This window comes from Trachinotus anak, unplaced genomic scaffold (assembly GCF_046630095.1).
Source record: "Trachinotus anak isolate AG129_WGS33_773 ecotype Australia unplaced genomic scaffold, CSIRO_AGI_Tana_v1 ptg000011l, whole genome shotgun sequence".
Classification (NCBI taxonomy): Eukaryota; Metazoa; Chordata; class Actinopteri; order Carangiformes; family Carangidae; genus Trachinotus; species Trachinotus anak.
The window spans coordinates 463,724-483,433 of NW_027273862.1; the positions used below are offsets into that span (position 1 = coordinate 463,724).

Genomic DNA, 19,710 nt, shown 5'->3' on the forward strand with positions numbered 1-19,710 from the left:
CACGATGTGGTTTTGGGGTTTGCAGGTTGCTGTTAAGAACAGTAACAAACAGAAATGTTTTTATGTTAGCATGGCTGTTTAAAAATGTTCAGAACGTCTGTTTCACACAATGATAACACAGTAGAGTTGATTCCAGTCCATAGTTTGCAGAGTTTTCATATCACCTTCTGGTGTCTCAGCTCGCTTGGAGCCTCAGCGGAGGCGAAACCAAAAAGGGGAGTAGAGTGGAGTGAAGCCGGGACCCTGCAGTGGAACAGTGCTTTAAGACTCCTTCAAAGTCTTGTTTTTACTGACTGATTTAACTCCTCACCTTGCTGCAGTGATGCACAGATGTATTGTGGGTACCCATGACATCAGTGTTGAGTCTGGTTACAGGTGCAGCAGAGCTCAGTTCTGACAACATTTACAACCACATCCATCAGCGATGGGGGATGTGACACTTTAAACCACTGAGAGCTGAAATCTACACAATGTAATCACCCTCCACCTTAAACCACCACCTCCAGGTCCTTTACTGAGTTTGATTCGAGCTGATTCTTCTGCCTCTGTCAGTGCAAATATGGAGTGGTCCACAGTGTTAGTGAGTATGTCAAAATTACCATTCTCTTTAAAATCAAGATAAGGGATTATCAAATGTAGAATAAGAATGATTCAGGTCATGAGGAAAAGATACACTATTAGTAAGTGAGGCATCTTATTTTTCCCGCTCCCCACATAAGATCTTATAAGATTGAGTCCATTCCAGGCCTTTTCTCTTTGTTTCATCATCTTCTAGTTCCTTTCTTTTTGGTTTGAGTGGTACTATAAGCATGTGACACTGTCAGCATGATGAAACTGTGATCATGTGCTCACTTATAGTTGACTAATGATGTGAACTTTCCACTGTATATCCATATCCACATATCCTTCAGAATCAGCCACAACCTAGCTGTGCACGTGTCATAGGTGCGCCTTAAAGAAATATCACTGCACCTCGGGGACAGACTGCTGCCACAGCGGTGTAGTGACAGCTTTTGTGTTCCTCTCAGTAGTTAGACTTGTTGTGACTATTTTTGAAATCTGAAGAAAATCAGAATGAAAGACTTCACGCTTCACAAACCCAGGTCTGAATGTTAAGTAAGCCTGAACAATTGGAGACTAAAACTTTGAATGGAAGCCACGTAACCAATGAGAATTTATTGTCACAAGCACAATTTGTTACACAAAAATAATGGTTCACATTTACACAATTTGTACAGGTCTAGAACTCAATGTACAGACTGACAGACTAACTAAATACCAATAGTTAAATATGTACTCACATTGCACACATATCATTAAAACCTACACAAAAAAACATGTACTGTGTGAAAGTAACACGAGTCGACATAAAAATCACATTATTTACAAAAAAAAACATCAATTTGAGATCTTTAGCAAAAGGACTCGATGTCTGCTCGAGGTTCTCCCAACCGTCTGTCAGAGACATTATACAATCTATCATGTAAAAGCTCCCCTACTAGAAAGTATTATTCAATCTCTTAATAGTTGAAAAGATTATTAAGTAATTAAGTCAAGTAGCGAGAGCTGAAGAACACCAAATACACTAGTAAATACTGCGCTTTGCTTCGACGGTATGGCGGTTTTTCCCTTTTAAAGCAGGCTGGTGAGATTAGCAGTTAGCTTCATGAAGTGCACTTTAAGCCTTAGTTCAGCACTGTCTGCGATGAGTTGATTTTTTCTTTTCTTGTTTACTTTTGTTTGATTTACACATAGAATCCTTCTGTACTGGCCTCAGGTTTTTCTCTAGAGTTCTGGACATCACTACATATAGTTTACACAATAAGGTTGATGGAGAGAGCGAGGACAGCAGCAGCTTCTCCTCTGCTGCTGCTGAGGCAGAGGCAGTGAAGAGGCTGCACGAGGCAGATGGAGGTGAACATCGTCAACACTCACTTTGTGTCTTTGTGTGACGTCCTGGCAACTGACGTGCTGTCAGCTCATGCTTTCTACACTCACTGCAGGTATTAACAAAGGAGTTGATAGTCTACTGGTTGTTTTGTACTGTGAGGTAAGTGACTGACACCAGCGTCCAGACACACACAGTCATCAGCTGACTCATGTTTTCTCAGTCAGTGTAAGAAGTCAGTGTGAGAACGCAGAAAGCACAATAACACAATTATTGTGGACTCGTAATGAACAAGATGGAGTTGAATATCCAACGAGCCGTGACACGTACTGACTGATGATACCAGCACATCTAATGTGTGACCCTGTGTGTTAGTGCCACACTGCTGTATGCACCGTGTGGTGACCATGTATTAACCTGTGTGCCAGAGAGACTGCCAGTGCCCATGTCTTTACAAGAAGTGGAAAAAGAAACAGTGCTCACTGTGCACAGAGATAGCATGCGTTTTAGATTTCCTCCTCAGTCACTACCCGTTTGAGCAAGAACTCTCATAATCTTGGGAAACTTTTCAGGAGTATTACAGACCTAATTTCCTCAACAGATAAGTAATGATGAATTACCATGGTACTGTTAGCTCTCCATAAACACCATCACCAAGACTGAGGTGATGGTCTAATCACATATGCCCTGTTAGGTCCATAAACAGTTGTCCAGAAACAACCATTCGTTTTTAGGAGCAATGTAAATTTGTGATATTATCACACTGTGTGTTTGAACATGACAGAGCTTCTCCCTTTCTTGTTATTGTTGTATGTAAATGTTTTTTTTCCTCAGATGTAATTATTGCATCTTGAAAATCACCTCAGATTCACTATGAGAAAGATGTGGATGCAGACAGCAGCAGACACACACAGATATATATCTGGGCGCAGTGGATGTGTAGCTTTCACAGTCATGAACTGTGGACACTTGCAGACATGAACAGCTGACAAACATGATGTCACATGTGGACATAGATTTTTAGTGGAGAATTGGACTTCACTTATCGTCTCTGACCTCTTGACTGACCTCCTCTGGTCACACTGAGACAGTTCAAAGAGCTGGAGACTCTGACAACAGACAAAGAGCTGATGCAGGTTGACCGATGTTCCTTCCATCTGACAGCAGTGCTCCTCTTTACAGCGATGAGGTATGTGTATTTTCACAGATACATACTGCGGGTCTTGCAGCCTTAACACTTGTGGACTTGTTTGTATGTGTGTGAATGACAAGTGCACCGAGACATTCACTGTGCTGCACATCAGCCGTGTGTTGGTGATCCAGCGGGTTACACTACCGCTCAGAAGGTTTACAACACCTGCATTTATCCAGTTACTGAAATTTACAGTGTTTCTGAAATTAAAGCATCAAACAAATAAATAATAGAGATTTGAAAAAAAAGGATCAGGGAATCTGAAATCCTAAATTTCTGATTGATTCAGCAGCTGAACACACTCGTGGGCTTCTTTCTTAAATGGAAATGAAACACTGTTGCAGTTCCCACTTGTAGTTTGCCTTGCTTTGACCTTCTGTCCAGTTCATAACAAATCAGCTCCATGAGCTTTAGAGTCTGGAGACTGTGCTGATCTTCCATCATGTGAAGCCTCTGTTTGCTTCTGTTCCTCTAATGTTGTGGCTCATTATCTTGCAGCAGGATGAAGCCCTGCCTTCCTTTGCTACTGGTCTGTTTCTCAGCACTCTCACAGCAGTACACAGTCCTACATCCTGCAGCACAGTACTGTCCTAATAATGCAACAGAGGGTGTAGCAGAACAGTTTGTTCCAATACTGCCTTTGTACAGGCAGAGGGTTTGTAAGTCATCAAACTGTACCATTTTTTTTGCATTAACTTCCAAAGCATCATTTGCTTCCAGTGCTGCAGGAGAGTTGGAAATGAACCAGTTTGTTTATCACTGTTTTTCTATGAGATTTACTTCATTTTCCATTTTTTTTTTTTTTTTTACCTCGGACTGTTTACAGCTGACCTTTATGGCATTTGAGGTTATTCACTGGACCTGAACTGCTGCATATTATATATATAGAAACTGGAAAAATTGAGGTGTTCTAAAACTTTTAAGCACTGGTGTAGAAAAATGAGACAGAACATGAGAACACAGAGATGAATGCAAACATCAGTCCAGTTCTGAGAGGGAGTGTAATGGAGAGCAGGGGGTTTTACTCAGAGAAGGGTGGGAACATGCCGAGGTCAGCGAAGTCCTCGATGTTGTAGTTGGCTGTTCCCTGGGTGGGATCTCCAGCCATGGGTAACATGTCCTGCAGAGACACAGGGAGGGGGGGCTCAGAGGTGAGGGGTGTGCTGAGGACAGGCAGCTCTTATCAGACATATCACATATCTGTGTACAGTGGTCAGTGGCCAGCAGCTGGAGACACACTGCTGTGAGTGAGTGTGTGTTACCTGGAAGACTTCTGTCTGGCTGGGGTTGGGGTGTGTGTGCTGTTCCCCGGCCTGCTGGGAGTGATGTTGGTTCTGCCACTGGGACCAGACCTCACTGGGGCGACCCTGGAACTGGGCTCCACTCTGACTGCTTTCCCCTGACACATCTGGAACACACACACACACACACACACACACACACACACACACACACACACACACACACACACACACACACACACACACACACACACACACACACACACACACACACACACACACACACACACACAGGGTTACATTCTTACATAAAGTCCAGTCAGACTTAAATGATATTTCCTTTTGCCTCATTAGGTATTAACTTCATCATTTATGCAGCTTCTTCAAACTTAATTTGAATCCTCAGTCATAGATACCAGACAGGTCGACCGTCTTCATCATCCTCTTTGTAAATCCATTATCATCATGACCATTATTCCCTGAGCTGCAGTGGTGCACAGATAAGTAATGCAGCTTGCTATCACTTCAAATTTAAAAAAGAAGTTGTCACTCTGTTTGACTGATGATGTCTAATTAATCTTGTCTGTCAATTGGTAATTACATTAAGTGTTGCTTTATCCTCCTTTCTTCAAGTCTTTTCCTTGTATTCTTTCCTTTTCCACAGTATATGGCCACTGTCAGCTGATTGATGCTGCATCACTCCCCCTCTTTAAAATTCTTAATCTGGGGGAGGTTTACTGTATTTACTGTTTCACTTTTGTTGCCTGTTTTTCAAAACAAAACATTAAACTAAAATAATTAAGATAATCCCAATTAGTGCATAACGATTAGTTAATTAAACAGTTCAACACAAAAATAATCATCAACAATTATGACAAAGAATTGAAGTCAATTATAAAGTATCAATGCCAAACATTCACTTGTTGGTGATATTGTTTATTGTAATGGATGGCTGGTCAGGCAAAACTAATTATTATGGGATGTTCGTCAATTTTTCACGATTTTCTGTCACTCTCCAATCTAAATGATAAATGGAATGTTTGAAAAAAAAAAAAAAGACAAATTCATTGTGACAGCCCTAATTATTTGTAGAGGAAACTGTAAGTCAGGAACTTAACCCTTCAGATATTTATGGAGCATACATTCATGTTGACTAAGGTGCTAATGTTTATAACAGTGGTTGGCAACTGGTGGCCCACTGGCAAAACTGGCCCACCAGCAATGATATCTGACCCGGCAGATTATTTTGATAATGATTTTCTTTAATCTTACAATATCAAACTGACAGTCTCACACTAAGATGTAGTTAATGTTGAAGTAGAGAATCTCCTCCCACCTGAAGATGCTTGTTATACTTTTATCCACGTTGAGAGTGAATGACAGACACAACCGTGTCACATGAGGAGCAGGGAACAGCGCCTTGTTCTACAATAGATCTCCATCAGAGCAGTAACAGTTACCCACAGGATCACTTCCTCTTTAGCAATTTTGTCAAAAAAAAAAAAAAAAAAAAAAGCGCAAGAATGTTTCTTTTTTTTTTCTGCAATTCTATAGTTCAAACAAGCTTTTAGCTTTTATTATGAAAAGTTCTGACAGGAAGTTCCAAAGGTTCTGTTGCTTGCTTGATGGACCTCTTAAATAGCGAATATATCATGGGATATGAAACAATAACACCAGTTCAATGAATCAGTCAAACCTATATATGACTGTGGCCACACAATAAAGTTAATTTAAGTTGCATTTTTATCAATCAGTTTTTTTTCAAATTAGCCTTTGATTATGTTCTGGCCCAACATGTAATGGGTTAGGCCAAACTTACTTGCCGACCCCTGACTTAAAACTATATACAACTGCAGTAAACCTTCCATCTACACAAAAAGTGTTGGTGGAACTCTATCAAACTGTCCCTGTTCACATCCTCCAAGATAAACAGGGGATGTTGAACTTGAACACAACACAGAGGTAAGAGGTAGTTAGTTTTACAGTGAATAGACAAGTTAAAAGTAGTTTTCTCCCACACTGACACGCTAACAGTTGTATGAGAAGGATGAGAATTCTCTTTCATGCTCTTTGCCTTGCTCTTCGTCTAATACGTGATGCACTGACACTGGTTGCTGTTGCTCTCATGCCAGAAATCAGACATTACCCTCACTGCAGCACATCAGCACAACAAAAAGCCCTGAACCCATAAAGGGTTTCTGTCGACTAGAGGACAGACCACTAGAGGGCTTTTATTTTGAGACAGTTTTACAAAGTGGTGAGTTTGTACTAACTTAAATGACATTGTACTAAAATACCAGTATGGTATCAAACAGAGGGAAATAGAAATAAAGACTGGCCTCTAATATAAGCCTGTCTCAAAAAAAGACCAGTTTAGGTCTTCATTGAGCTCAACTTGCTGGCAGTTAAGGTAAATAAAATCCCCGGTCACTATTTAAGGAAGTACAGTAGTTGAAAACTGTTGTTCTGCTGTAAACACCCCCTGATAATGCAATAGAAACTGTTTACACCAAATCATTTTTAAAGAACAACAGCCAATGGGAAAAGTCATAGTCTTGTCCGACCAATGGTGTAACTTCATCACGCAACTCTATCGCTTAGTTTCTCAGTCAGTCACAGACATTCATGGCTGTTTTATAGCCTACTGAGTACATTTAAGCAAAGCAGACTGATAAGCTGTCAGCCTCCCTCTGCACAGGAACCCTCTAGTTGTTTCAGAATAACAAACAGAATGCAGAAGCAAGATGCTGAGTTGCTGATAAAAAAGAGGAACCACAGCAGAGGAGAGTTGAGCATACATGAAATGGAAAGCAGAGAGGATAAGGGTAAACAACACCTCATTATTAATGAATACTGGAAACAGCAAATGAATGGCTGTAACTGACTCCATCCTTCAAATGGTCTGGCAGGAGGGAGAGAACAATGAGAGAGTAAAAATACATGGCTCATAAAAATCTGAGTTAAAAAAAAAAAATCAGCCTTCGAGGAGGAAGAAAAGAGAGGAAATAAAGAACAAATGAATAAACCACTAGAGAGAGAGATAATGCATCTGGCTAATGTGTGTTTCTATTAAAAGGCCATCAGCTGGTGCTTTATTTATTAAGTTTTCAACAAACAACAAGTCCTGAGCCCTGAGCAGCTGAACACACAAAAGCTTTCTCAACCTTTTGTGTTCTACGGTCCAATTTTTAGCCACAATGGCTCTGGAATAAGAAATGTTGGTCCACCACAAAATGGCAATGCCTGGACTAGCACGCCACCTTCATTTTCAGTGATAATTGCATAAATTATTTTCATTATTGATTAATTTCTGTTTGTTTTGTCAGACTAAGACAGATGTTTACCAGAAGACGAAGAAGCAGAATACATTTCTGGTGTCATCAAAATTGTTAAATTTCTGTTTAAGCTTTGGTCACCACAACTATTGGATTAACTCCATGAAATTGGTGCAGGCATCAATAGTCTCTACAGGGCAAGTTTAGGTTGGGCCTGGTGATTGAAAAAATTAATCTAACTAGACTGTGCAGTGTTTGCATCATGGAAACTGAGTTATTATAAACATGCATGCAACAAATAGTTATGTTAAATTAAAAAGTAACACATATGATAGTGTCCTATATATCCTGTCTCGGGTCACAAAAGTAACTTGAATACTTTGACTGCCATGATTCCTGGTGTCTAGCTGGCTCTGGCTTACTCTGACAATCACATCTATGAGAGAGACACACTGGAGAAAGACTCCTAGCTATTGGTTTGCTATTGGCTATTTCACTATCTAAACTGGGGTGCAGGGTGGTCCAGTGGTGAGCTTTGGTCCAAAGCAGCCTCAGGTCTTCATGTCACTGCTTCCATAACATGTTGGAAACTTTCCTCTGAAACTCTGCTCCACGTTGACCTGACTGCATCACATCATTTCTGCAGATTTGTCAACTAAACATTTAAGCTGCCAATCTCCTGTTCTACCACATCCCAAAGGTGTTGAACTGGATTCAGGTCTGGAGACTGTGGGGGGAGGGCACTGAAGGTCACTGAACTCACTGTCATGTTAATGAAATCAGTTTGAGATGACTTTAGCTTTGTGACATGAAGCATATCCTGCAGGATGTAGCCAGTAGAAGATGGTAAACTGTGGCCATGAAGGGATGAACATGGTCAACAACAGTACTCTGATAGAAACCATGGATTTGTGATGCTGACTCAGGATTCAGACCCTACTATCTGCTGCCTCTGTTCTTGGCTGATAAGACACCTGGCATGGTCTTCTGCTGTTGTAGCTTGAACCAGTCTGACCATTCCCTCCAACCTCCCTCATCACTGGAAATGGACGATTAATGATTTTGACTCCATACTGAGTAAATCTGATTGTGAGACTGTTGTGAAAATCTGAGATCAGCAGTTTCAGAAATGCTCAAACTGTCTGACACCAACAATCATGTGACAGTCAAAGTCACTCTGATGTTTGATGTGAACACTGTCTGAAACTCCTGACCTGTATCTGTGATCTAAGATTTCATGCAATGAAGTGCTGTCACATGATTGGCTGATTGGCTAGCAGATAACTGCATCAACAACCAGGGGTGCAGGTGTGATCAAGAAGTTTGGTGTGTCTCCCGGCAACAATAGAGAGAGAAAAGACCTGTTGATGTCATATTGACATCATACCAGCAATATTACACAAAACTGACACCTTCCACTACAGTTGTCTGTGGCTGAATCTGAACATGTCATAGACATGAAGAAATATATTTTTTAACCATTTTAGCAGCTGCATGTGGAGACAGTGGTATTTTCTGTCAAAAATAAATCATAATTAATTTCTAATGATTAGAAATCCAACATTCAAGTATCCTGCAAACTCTATGTAGACAGATAGAGCTGCAGTAGCAGCGACACACACAGTGTGAAGACACTGGCTGCTGGCTGCACAGTGGGACAGTGGAAGATGAAGAACTGATACTCTTTCCACCCCCAAAGAGTAAAACAACAAAGCTAAGAGGTATATGAGGTAATTTTGAATAAACTAAATAGCCAAGTAAATGATAAATGACCTGCTGCTATACTATTATTTTATAATTCAAAACAAAAAAAGTTTTAACACAATTTTAGTTACCCTGTGCAATCTTGTTTGTAACAGTAGTGTTATAGTACTGTGGTCAATTTTATAGCAATCTGCATATAAAGGATTCCTCTTTTATTCGTACATAAAATAATGGAATGAGTCATTGTGTTCTGTTAGTCTCATTATCCTGTTCTATTTGTAACAGAACACAGAGCAACAAAGAGCACCTTTTAATAGAACGAAAAAGAATGGGGAAAACTGGTGTAAACTACTCCTGTACCACAACCATTCTAAATAAGTGATGTGTCTGAAGCAGTATATGGTGCAGATTACACTATAATATTCATGTTTTTCTTCATTTTTTAACCAATATTTGATTTTGTCACGTTAAACACAACTCTGAGTCTTGCCACATCCAGAAATACTCAGATGACACAGCTATTGTGGTGTGTATCAGGAATGAACAGGAAGGAGAGTACAGGGATCTGATGATGGCCTTCAGTGAATGGAGCAACAAGAACTGCCTCCTTCTGGACACACACCTCCATGACCAAGGAGATGGTCGTTGACTGTCACAGGTCTAGACCCACACTTCAACCAGTCAGTGTTCAAGGGAAGGAAATTGAGGTGGAGCACACTTATAAATACCCAGGTGTGCACCTGGACAGTAAACTGGACTGGTCCCTGAACACAGATGCCATCTACGGGAAGGGACAGAGTCGGCTCTTTTTCCTCAGGAAGCTCAGGTCCTTCGACGTCTGCAGTGAAATGCTGCACATGTTTTATCAGTCAGTGGTGGAGAGTGTCCTCTTCTCTGCTGTGGTCTGCTGGGGCAGCAGCAGGTCAGACCAGAACACAAGAAGACTGGACCAGCTGGTTAAAAGGCTGAGTCTGTGCTTAGCAGGAGCACTAACACCAACCACTCTCTCCACAACATTCTGGCAGGTCAGAGAAGCAGCTACAACAGCAGCCAGCATCTCATCTCTCTGCGCTGCAGGAATGAGAGGTTCAGGAAATCCTTCACACTGCCATCAGACTGTTCTACACCTCAGAGAAAGGCAGTGGATCATGACCTGGACTATTATTCTACACTGCATACATTAGTAGACATTAGTATATCTATCTATCTATCTATCTATCTATCTATCTATCTATCTATCTATCTATCTATCATATTCTATTAAATATATTATACTATGTGATTTGCTGTCAATATCCTTGAATAACATTACAAAGTGGCACAGAAAATATATTTTATTCAACTGTACCACACCAGTTTGTTTTAGCAAGTTCCAAAAGTCCTTGAAAGAAGTTTTGCAGTCTATAAATGTCCTCTGGAATGGCCAATATCATTTTACAATCTGTTGTTAGAACAGTCAGAATCAAAGCACCAGATGCAAAGATATCCTGACTCTCAGTCCCTAGTATGAGTCGCTCATCTCTTCATTAGGCCCAGCTTGCCTGGTAAATGAAAACATCTTTCGACCTTCACAGTCTCAGTCATTCTGTTAAAATTTTTGGTCAAACAATGAGACGCACATTTATTTATTGAGCGACAAAAAACTTCTACAGTTATATATTTTTAATATTTTCTTTCTATAATATCTTCATAATTGTTAACAGGAGTTTGAATCTAGAAGTCACCAGTATATGTGTCATATAGAAAACTGTTTGGGCTATCTATTTATTTTAGTATTTTACTATAGGTAAATCAAACAGGTGTTTGAAACCAGCGGTTAAGATAATTCCCTAATTAGAAGTCAGTTTGTGACTCAAGTGTGTGATGTCTGGGTTTCCCTGAGGGAAATGAACCTCTGTTGACATGCATCCGGCTTGAAGCTGAAACAGACACATTCTAAAGCCACTGTTAAACACCGCTATTGGATGTCTAAGCAGGCTAACAACTCAATGCAGACCATCACCCACAACTTTACTTGTGCCAGTCTGTCAGTGGAGCACTTATCAGATGCGACCTTGCTGTGTTATTCATGGCTCTCATAAAAAGGCTGGTGTGTGTGAGCTGTTAACACAGTGTGAGGTGAGAAAAAAGCTTTGAAGGCCATGCTGAATAATTTATACTAATGGTGGATGGAACAGTTAATGAGTGACTCTGGACTGAGTGGCTCTGTCTGCTTTTCTCCCCGTCCCATGTTATCACCTCTGTACCAGGACAAAAATAAGCCAGTAAGACTTGAAAGCAAGGAAATAGCTTTTTTAATTGATTTGAATGCATAGTGACTGTAACCTGGTCTCAGTTAAGGTCTGAAAATACCACCAATCTTCTCTCTCTTCTCCCTTTGGTAAGGTGTAATGGTTATTCATCATGTCATCCATTTAGTATATGGATATCATTTGTACAAAACAAAATGAATCATATTACCGTTGTGCTTAAACTACTGACACTGAAGGACTAGCAGCACACTAAGGTGTTGATGCAGGGGATTTTATCACTTCTTGAATATCTTTGGCATCTGAAACAGGTACCAACATACCTGCCAACAGGTTCTTTCTGCTTTTACAACCACCTAAGCACTGCTTCATGAAGAAGCATTAAGGTGCCTTCACATGAGAAGAGGAAACATTTCTGACAGTACAGAGGTTACAACTTGTGACATACACTGACTGATATTTAAAAGGGTGAAGCTCATTTGCAGTTGACTCTTCCACGTGATGCCACACTACAGTGGAGAGAGGTCAAGGAAACGATTGTGATGATGTCTCAGGTTGTTGCTGTGATGCGACCACATGTAAAAGTTTACAGTCAGCCCAATGTGTAAAATATATTTTCTGGCACAAGTTCTGTAGACTAATCCAGGTGATAGGAGGAAGTAAATAAGCCACCATTACTGTGGAGACCTCTCACTTATCAAGCTGTGCAATAACACCTAAGTGTTTGTAAAGGATTTTACTTTCATCTTATGCCAAGAAATATGAGCATGAGATCATGTAGAACTTGCTAAATGCAGAGAATACAGTCAGACTTTGATCTAAAAAAACAAATAGTTTTCAACAAAATCTGGTTTTAAAGATCGCTAGATCATGACTGGTCTGGTTAAGAAAAGCCATGTTAGCTGGGCTGTACTATTACAGCTGCCCTGACTAACAACTACACAGTGAGTTGATAACAAAATAATTGAGAAGCTGCTTCCTTCATCATTTGTGAGAATATGACCTGTCAAAAAGAAGCACTACAACCTCTGCAATTTGTTCTTGCTTTGTTTCCACCATGCACAGGCTTCTACATCAAGATTCGAGCCTGTCTCGAAACAACCTCAGCTGCATGTTATTGCTCCAACAACTTTCAGTTTCAACTCCCAATGTCAAGAGCTGAAATATTTGGTCTGTGAGAGGCTGCCGCATCTGCACACGCTGCCATGTTGACCATTATTAATATGGTGATATTGATTTGAAAGTTTCTGTCTGACCTTATAAGATCTTCTACAGCACAGGAACTCTGCTGTAGGTACTGCATGTTTCTACTGCTCAGTTACTATATTCACAAGATTCTGTTTGCAGACAGAGACACAAACACGAAGAAGTTCCACAACAAATCAATGTCCTACACCACATACCACACAGGTGGGACAACATAACAGATCACCCAGAAATAAATGAGGATAAAAGCCGAAGACTCACCAAAAGCTGTGCTGCGGTTTGTCAGTCCTGAGTAGGCGTTGCCGCTGGGAGAGGAAGTGGCTGGCGATGACAGGGGACTGTAGGAGGCTGGGTCGGTCTGGTAGCTGTGGCCAGAACCAATACCAAATGGACTGGACTGGGCTTTACTGGACTGGGGAGCACAGATATTAGTTAAATACACAGCAGATCAGGGTTGTAACTATACAGAATAAGAAAAAAGATAAAGGTAAAGATATAATACAAGATCCAGGGTTCATAGGTCAGTGTCTTCAATCTTTTTAACCAAGATTCCACACAAAGAAAAGCATGATTACTTATTCATGCCTCCATTAGATATGAAATGTGCAAAACATTGATTTTCAAGGTTGAACATTCTTTGTAATTAAGGTTAATGTGTTAATATTGATTTTATACCCATGAGAAATGATCTGACACTGTGACACTATTTGCTGATTAATAAATGTGCTAAATGAGCTTGATCCAGCTACTATATTTGTAAAGGAGTCAACATGACCCATAAGCTGGAGTTCACACTGAAAACAAGCTTATGTTAACACAACAAAAGGAGCTGTTTCACACCATAGCAGCAGTCTATAAGACTAAGAGGAAGGACTTTACAACCTTGGAAAGTTAATGTGTCAGCACTTGTGTTATCTTTCATTGCAGAAATGGCAAGGTAAACAGTAGTAATATAGTGTTTACATTACACAGTAACCTACCAGGCATGTATGGTTGCCTGTATTTGATTTGCTGGATGACCCTGGACTGACTCGTGGCAAAAACTGAGCTAAGTTCAACTATTTCATGGGACAATCCTGTTTTCTGCCTGACCCTGCATTAGGACCCCCAATGAGTCAACACAGTAGTCCCATTCAAATTTCACTTGTTGCTGTTCTGTTTGTGTCACAACAAATTGTGTCAGTGTGCAATATGAGAATTAGAATCGACTTAGATAAAACAAACTTAAAACTGCATTCCATTCATAAAGTAAAGTAAAGTATTTTGGTTGATTATTGTGTTGCAAAATTCCAACTATTATTAAACGGTGTAATTACAAATAGTATTATTACTATTTGTTATTTAAACTTTTCTCATTTAATCAAACAAAAACGCAAAAATGAAGCACATCTGTGTGCTTCATGAAGATGAAGAAGAAGACAAGAGCTGAAGACAGCTCTGTTGACCAAGTTTACATTTACTCAGTGTCAGGTGCTTTTATCCAAAGCGACTTACAAGTACGGGACATCACTAAAGCTATAGTGCAGTAGGAGACCTTGGTGTAAGGACTAACTACTACATCTATTCAATAAAAGGAAAATCAGGTAAAGAAGTTCGACAAAAGTGCAAAGTAAGTGTTAGTTAGGATGTTGTAGGTCAGGGAGCCACAGACTGGAACTGGACTGTGATTGGCTTGTGTGCAGGGATGACATTGCCAGAAGATACTCCTTGGAGGAACGCAGTTAAGTTTACAACAGGAGTAGCTTCAAACAGCCAAACATGTCAGAATCAGCTGAATTTAGAGGATTTCAGTGGTTAATGTGCAGGCAGGGTTGTTGCTATTAAACAAATATTTTTCCAGTGACCTACAGACTGATTTGTCTTTGCTCCTGTAATTCAAACACCCAGCTGCTGTAAGAATGTCAGACCAAAACACAAAATGGAGGCTTGTACTGCTTCCAGAACAACCAGATGATTTTGTGGCACAGTTAAAATTCTTCCAGCACCACTCATTGTTTTCGAGAATAGTTTGAGCACATGGGCTTCTCCAATATTAAGCAACTGCACTGAAGAATAACAGGTTAGCTCTTCATGTCTGCTCATCCCTCACATCATCTGGCTCCTGTTGTCCTGATGCATTTAGAGTTAGTGCAGTGGAATGAACTGACTAGTGCAGCAGTGTGTGTGGAAGACAGACGAGCCTGTTAAGAAACATATCCTGAGCACATTCCCTCAGCAAGATTGTGAAACACACATATACACACACATATACACACAAAATATGGCAATAAGACAAGTCCATCTGTTAACAGGCATTAGGGATGGGAGTCTAGGGTACATGGGGAGCAGAGGAAATGAGTTTGGCAATCAAGGCAACCATGGAGATTGCTGACTTTATTATTATTGAGACAAGGTTTCACTCCAGCAATAGACACTGTTTGTGCAAGTATTTGTGTGTGTGTGTTACCTGTCCAGAGAAAGGGGGTCGGTTGCCTGACCATGCCACCTGGCCTGGGTTGAGCTGTCTGGAAATCTGAGCTAGATTTTGGTTAGACGAGCCTGATGGCTGAATGTCATTCACACCAGGGACGTGGATCACAGAGGAACTGTGTGCACAACAACACACACACACACACACACACACACACACACACACACACACACACACACACACACACACACACACACACACACACACACACACACACACACACACACACACACACACACACACACACACACACACACAAACAAAAAAAACTGTGAAATATGACGCTAAGTCAGGCTGCACTTTTATCCAGAGAGACACACTGCTATCACAACAAATGTCAACCCACTGAGTTATGGATGCAGCCTTCTGAACAACACACATCACTGGCACGCACCTGAAGCTTTTGCCAGAGTGCCCCTGTTGGAAAGGAGAGCTCTGGGAGTAGAGCTGCTGTCCTCCAGCTGTAGAGGAGGGGACCATCATCTTCTTATCTCCCGCTAACACACACACACACACACACACACACACACACACACACACACACACACACACACACACACACACACACACACACACACACAGCAGGGTTAGCATTATAGAAATAACAGAGGAGAGAGCACAGGTAATGAACAGGAATACAAAGCCAAACCAAAAATCATGAGGATGTGTGTATGAGGTGTATACAGTGTGATTCTGTGTGTGTGTGTGTGTGTGTGTGTGTGTCATACATCCAGAGATGCCGGTGTACATCTCAGCAAAGCGTGGGTCTCTCTCCTGGGAGAACAGGGCTTCTGTCTTGTCGATGCTTTTCCCTGCCTCATGGACTCCACTGCTGACACTGGCCACAGGCACCTGAGGGTGGAGCACATAATGGGAGGCAGGAGGGGCAGGAGGGACGAGGGCATCAGAGTTGGTTGGGATGATTTGATTTAGGTCATAAAGAAATAACACTAACAATCCACACAAATATACAGACAAAAGTAAGAAGGAAAAGAAAAGAAGATCTTGTTGTACTCCTACTTCTGATGTTCCCATCATCAAACATTGATTGTTTTCTGGTCTGCTCTACTGAAGCTGTGATTAAAGGACAATTCTAGTTTGTTTTGAATACAAGGCACATCACTGTCTCCAAATGACGGTGTATACTACATTGCCTTCAAAATTACATTATTTAGTCATTATATCCACTTATTTTACCTAAAATTAGACAGAATCTGGAGGCGTCTTGCACCAGCTAAGTGGGGTCGTGAGGTAGTTCCGAAGCAAAGGGTTACCTGGGAAAGATCGTAGGCAGTCAGTCCATCTCTCTGGTGAACCTCCAGTTCTGCCTGCTGCTGCTGCTGTAGCTGCCTGCAACAACACAACACACCACGTACACCATCATCATCTCACACTCCAAACCAACACATACTATGCATTACTGAATTACCTACCTTCATTTTAAATGTAATATCATTTGATAAGTAAGGTGATAAATATTTAGTAACATTCCTGTAGATGATAAGTGGTTATCGGAGACACTGGAATACAAGTGTACAAAACTGTGAAATATGGGACCTTTAACTGATAATTTATCTGCTCTCCAAGTTAAATTGTTATCAGGTCAAAACTTCCTCGACAAACATGTTACCACCACCATTATGGCCATTTGTGTAAACGGTCAACTGAAGGAGACTGTCTCTGTTAGTGGATCTGTGATTTTTTGTGTCAGGTTTAGCTTCGCTCATGTGTGACACATTTGACTGTACAGTTAAGTTGAATCATTCTCTGGCATTTGACAGGATAGAAGTTGTAAAATGTGTCCTCTACATACATACAATGTGGCTTGATCAATAACTAGTATTGGACTGTCATATAATCCTAATAACAAGCAAAGATCCAGTAAGACATTTGTGATCAGGGCTTGAGGCTACAGGTGGTTAGTAGCTGAGGATTTCCATGTGGTCCATAACTGCATCAGATCTATTTGTTAGTCTATTCATTTATCTGAGTCTGGGTTGTAGGACCAGCAGGCTAAATACTGTACCCAATACCTAGATGTGTTACCTTATCATAAAGGTCAGTCATAATTCTCAGTGGACTGCGCATGAGTTTAGTCCATAAATCTGTTTCTGGCAAGAACATTTAACGTGATAACATTACTGACCGACACATGGCAAGCTGTTTCTTATAAACAGTAAAGCAGCAACAGGTCAAGCAGCTAGATCACTTTCTGAACAGCAGAGGAAACTGTTTCACTGATCAGGAGACGCAGTGTGTTCTCCCACAGATGTATGCCGGAGGCTGAATAAGACTTTGCATTAAAGCATGTCCACATTAGTGTTTATTTTTGTCATAGTTGTCATTTTCAAAGTTTACTGTTTATTTAGTTTAAATCTCATTTTTGTTTTTGAAAAATAGGTCGGCAATGAATATTTTTCATCATCTAAATTAACCCTGCTGTGATACTCACCACCCCCAACCATGGGAACAGAGAGTGCACACATACGGCCACGCCTGCAACAATTTCAACAAACAGTTGTGAACCTTTCTGATGCTTAAACTCAGGATGCCACTGAGGTGTGAAAGATTACAACAAAAGCTACACGAGTGAAAAGTTCAAGAAAATTTTTTGAGCTCTGACGAATTTATGCTTTTATAAAACACAAGGCTACGAAGAGAATGGGAAAGTTGAAGCACAACAGATGATATAGACATTCAAAGGGTTCACTGAAATCAAATCCCTACATCTCATCAGAAGCAAATGAAGAGAGAGACAGGACATGATGGATGGAGGAGTGTATTTAATGAGTGAATGTGTGCTGTGTAAAATGAGGTCCTCAGAAAGTCCATCTCTGAAGTGACAAACATGATGAACGATAAACCAGACAGTATATTACTGAACAGCTGTATTTGCAGCTCATAAATCTTTGGCCTTGATAAAATGTTTACAAACCCAGGCAGATGTCAGTGGTATAAAAAATTAATTTGTGAGCACATATTTCTAATTCAAATCTAAAAATTCTTACAGGTATAAGTGGTTTTACCTGAGCCTGAACAGCCTCAAACATTTTAATGGAGTTTGTGGGTATTTAGTTAGCTGCTGTATTTCCATTTGAACATAAACCACAATGTAGGAAACACACTCAGCATCACCTGACCTTAGGGAAAATATTACAAAAATATATTTTTTTTTATTCAATTCAATTTTATTTGTTTAGCACCAAATCATACTTTACCTCAAGGGACTTTGCAGGGTAAGATCAAGACCTTACAATATTATAGAGCGAAACCCAACAGCTCTCACAAAGAGCAGTACTGCAACAGTGGGGAGGAACACTCCCTTTTAACAGGAAGAAACCTCCAACAGAACCAGACTGAGGGTGGGCGGCCATCTGCCTCGACCGGTTGGGTTGAGTGGAGAGAGAGGGGGTGGGGGGTGGAGAGGGATACAGCTGTAACAATCAACAGCTGCATTCTGTTGAAAAGTGAAAATAATAATAGTAATACCGATAGGTAATAGTGTTATCAATAATAATAAAATAATAAATAATATTTCTGTTTTTCTCTTACTCTCTTGTGCCCTGTGTAGGCCTCACTTCTTCCATCACATACAGTACACATTTACGCATAGATGTGGCCTGACAAAAAGCAGGGAGTGCTTTGGAGTAAATCAACTCTCTCTCTCCACAGCCTCCTCACATTCATTGCAGCAAAATAAGCTGAGAAATTAGCTTCTGCTAAGCGTTACGTTAGTGTCACAGAGCCGTGGTCTGCTGCTGCACAGAGATAAAATGGGACACATCAGCAGCACTATTTATCCATGATTCCAAGCTTTCAAATCAACACCTAAAATTACATTTGACAACCAAATTGTACCATTTTGACAAAGACAATGGGAAAGAAGAAATCTAAGAGGCTAGAAATCTTCTCTGTCTACTCACTGATAAGCAGTTAAAGTAACAATTGTGCCAGCAACAATCATAATAAGTTGATAAATTACAACATTTTAACTTGAAAGACCAAATGAAAAATTTCAGGGAAATTTAGGATAATGCACGAGATCTTAAAACTGTATTTATTATTACAGCAAATGGAATGAAACAAAATGTGACACAATTTGCCAATTATACTGTCATTCCCCAACCATATGCACAAAACTGTTTGGTTCTTAAGATGAGAAGAGTAATCTAAAATAATTATAAATCACAATTCCATGAACAAAAACTGTGGGTTATTATCACCACTACTGTGTCAACAATTTACAGACATAATGTAACTTCTATGAGTCAGATTCTAATAATTAATACACCATCATCATTGCCAGCATCATATTTGGCAATAATTAAATGATAACACAATTCCAGGGACAAGCTCATCCCTCATCGCCATTATCATTACTATCACTATTTATCACATAGGATTGTCACAGAGCGCTGTTTCCACTGAGCTCCAGGAATTACATCAGTGCTTCTGTTTTCACTTCCACACAAATGGTGCAGAGTG

At 40.3% G+C, this 19,710-nt stretch overlaps 1 protein-coding gene across 4 annotated transcripts in view; it reads right to left on the reverse strand.

The window, feature by feature from the left end:
• Nucleotides 1-1,150: 1,150 nt before the first annotated feature.
• The window catches only part of arnt2 (aryl-hydrocarbon receptor nuclear translocator 2), a 66,263-nt gene continuing 47,703 nt past the window's right edge, over nt 1,151-19,710 (reverse strand). For all 4 annotated transcript variants that reach the window (XM_071489632.1, XM_071489633.1, XM_071489629.1 and 1 more), the window contains 7 exons: nt 16,500-16,575; nt 15,954-16,077; nt 15,620-15,722; nt 15,202-15,340; nt 13,017-13,167; nt 4,343-4,488; nt 1,151-4,200 (listed from right to left, as the gene is read on the reverse strand). In XM_071489632.1, coding sequence (XP_071345733.1) covers nt 4,102-4,200; nt 4,343-4,488; nt 13,017-13,167; nt 15,202-15,340; nt 15,620-15,722; nt 15,954-16,077; nt 16,500-16,575 — 838 coding nt within the window. In that variant the 3' untranslated portion in view covers nt 1,151-4,101. The remainder of the gene's footprint in view (nt 4,201-4,342; nt 4,489-13,016; nt 13,168-15,201; nt 15,341-15,619; nt 15,723-15,953; nt 16,078-16,499; nt 16,576-19,710) is intronic.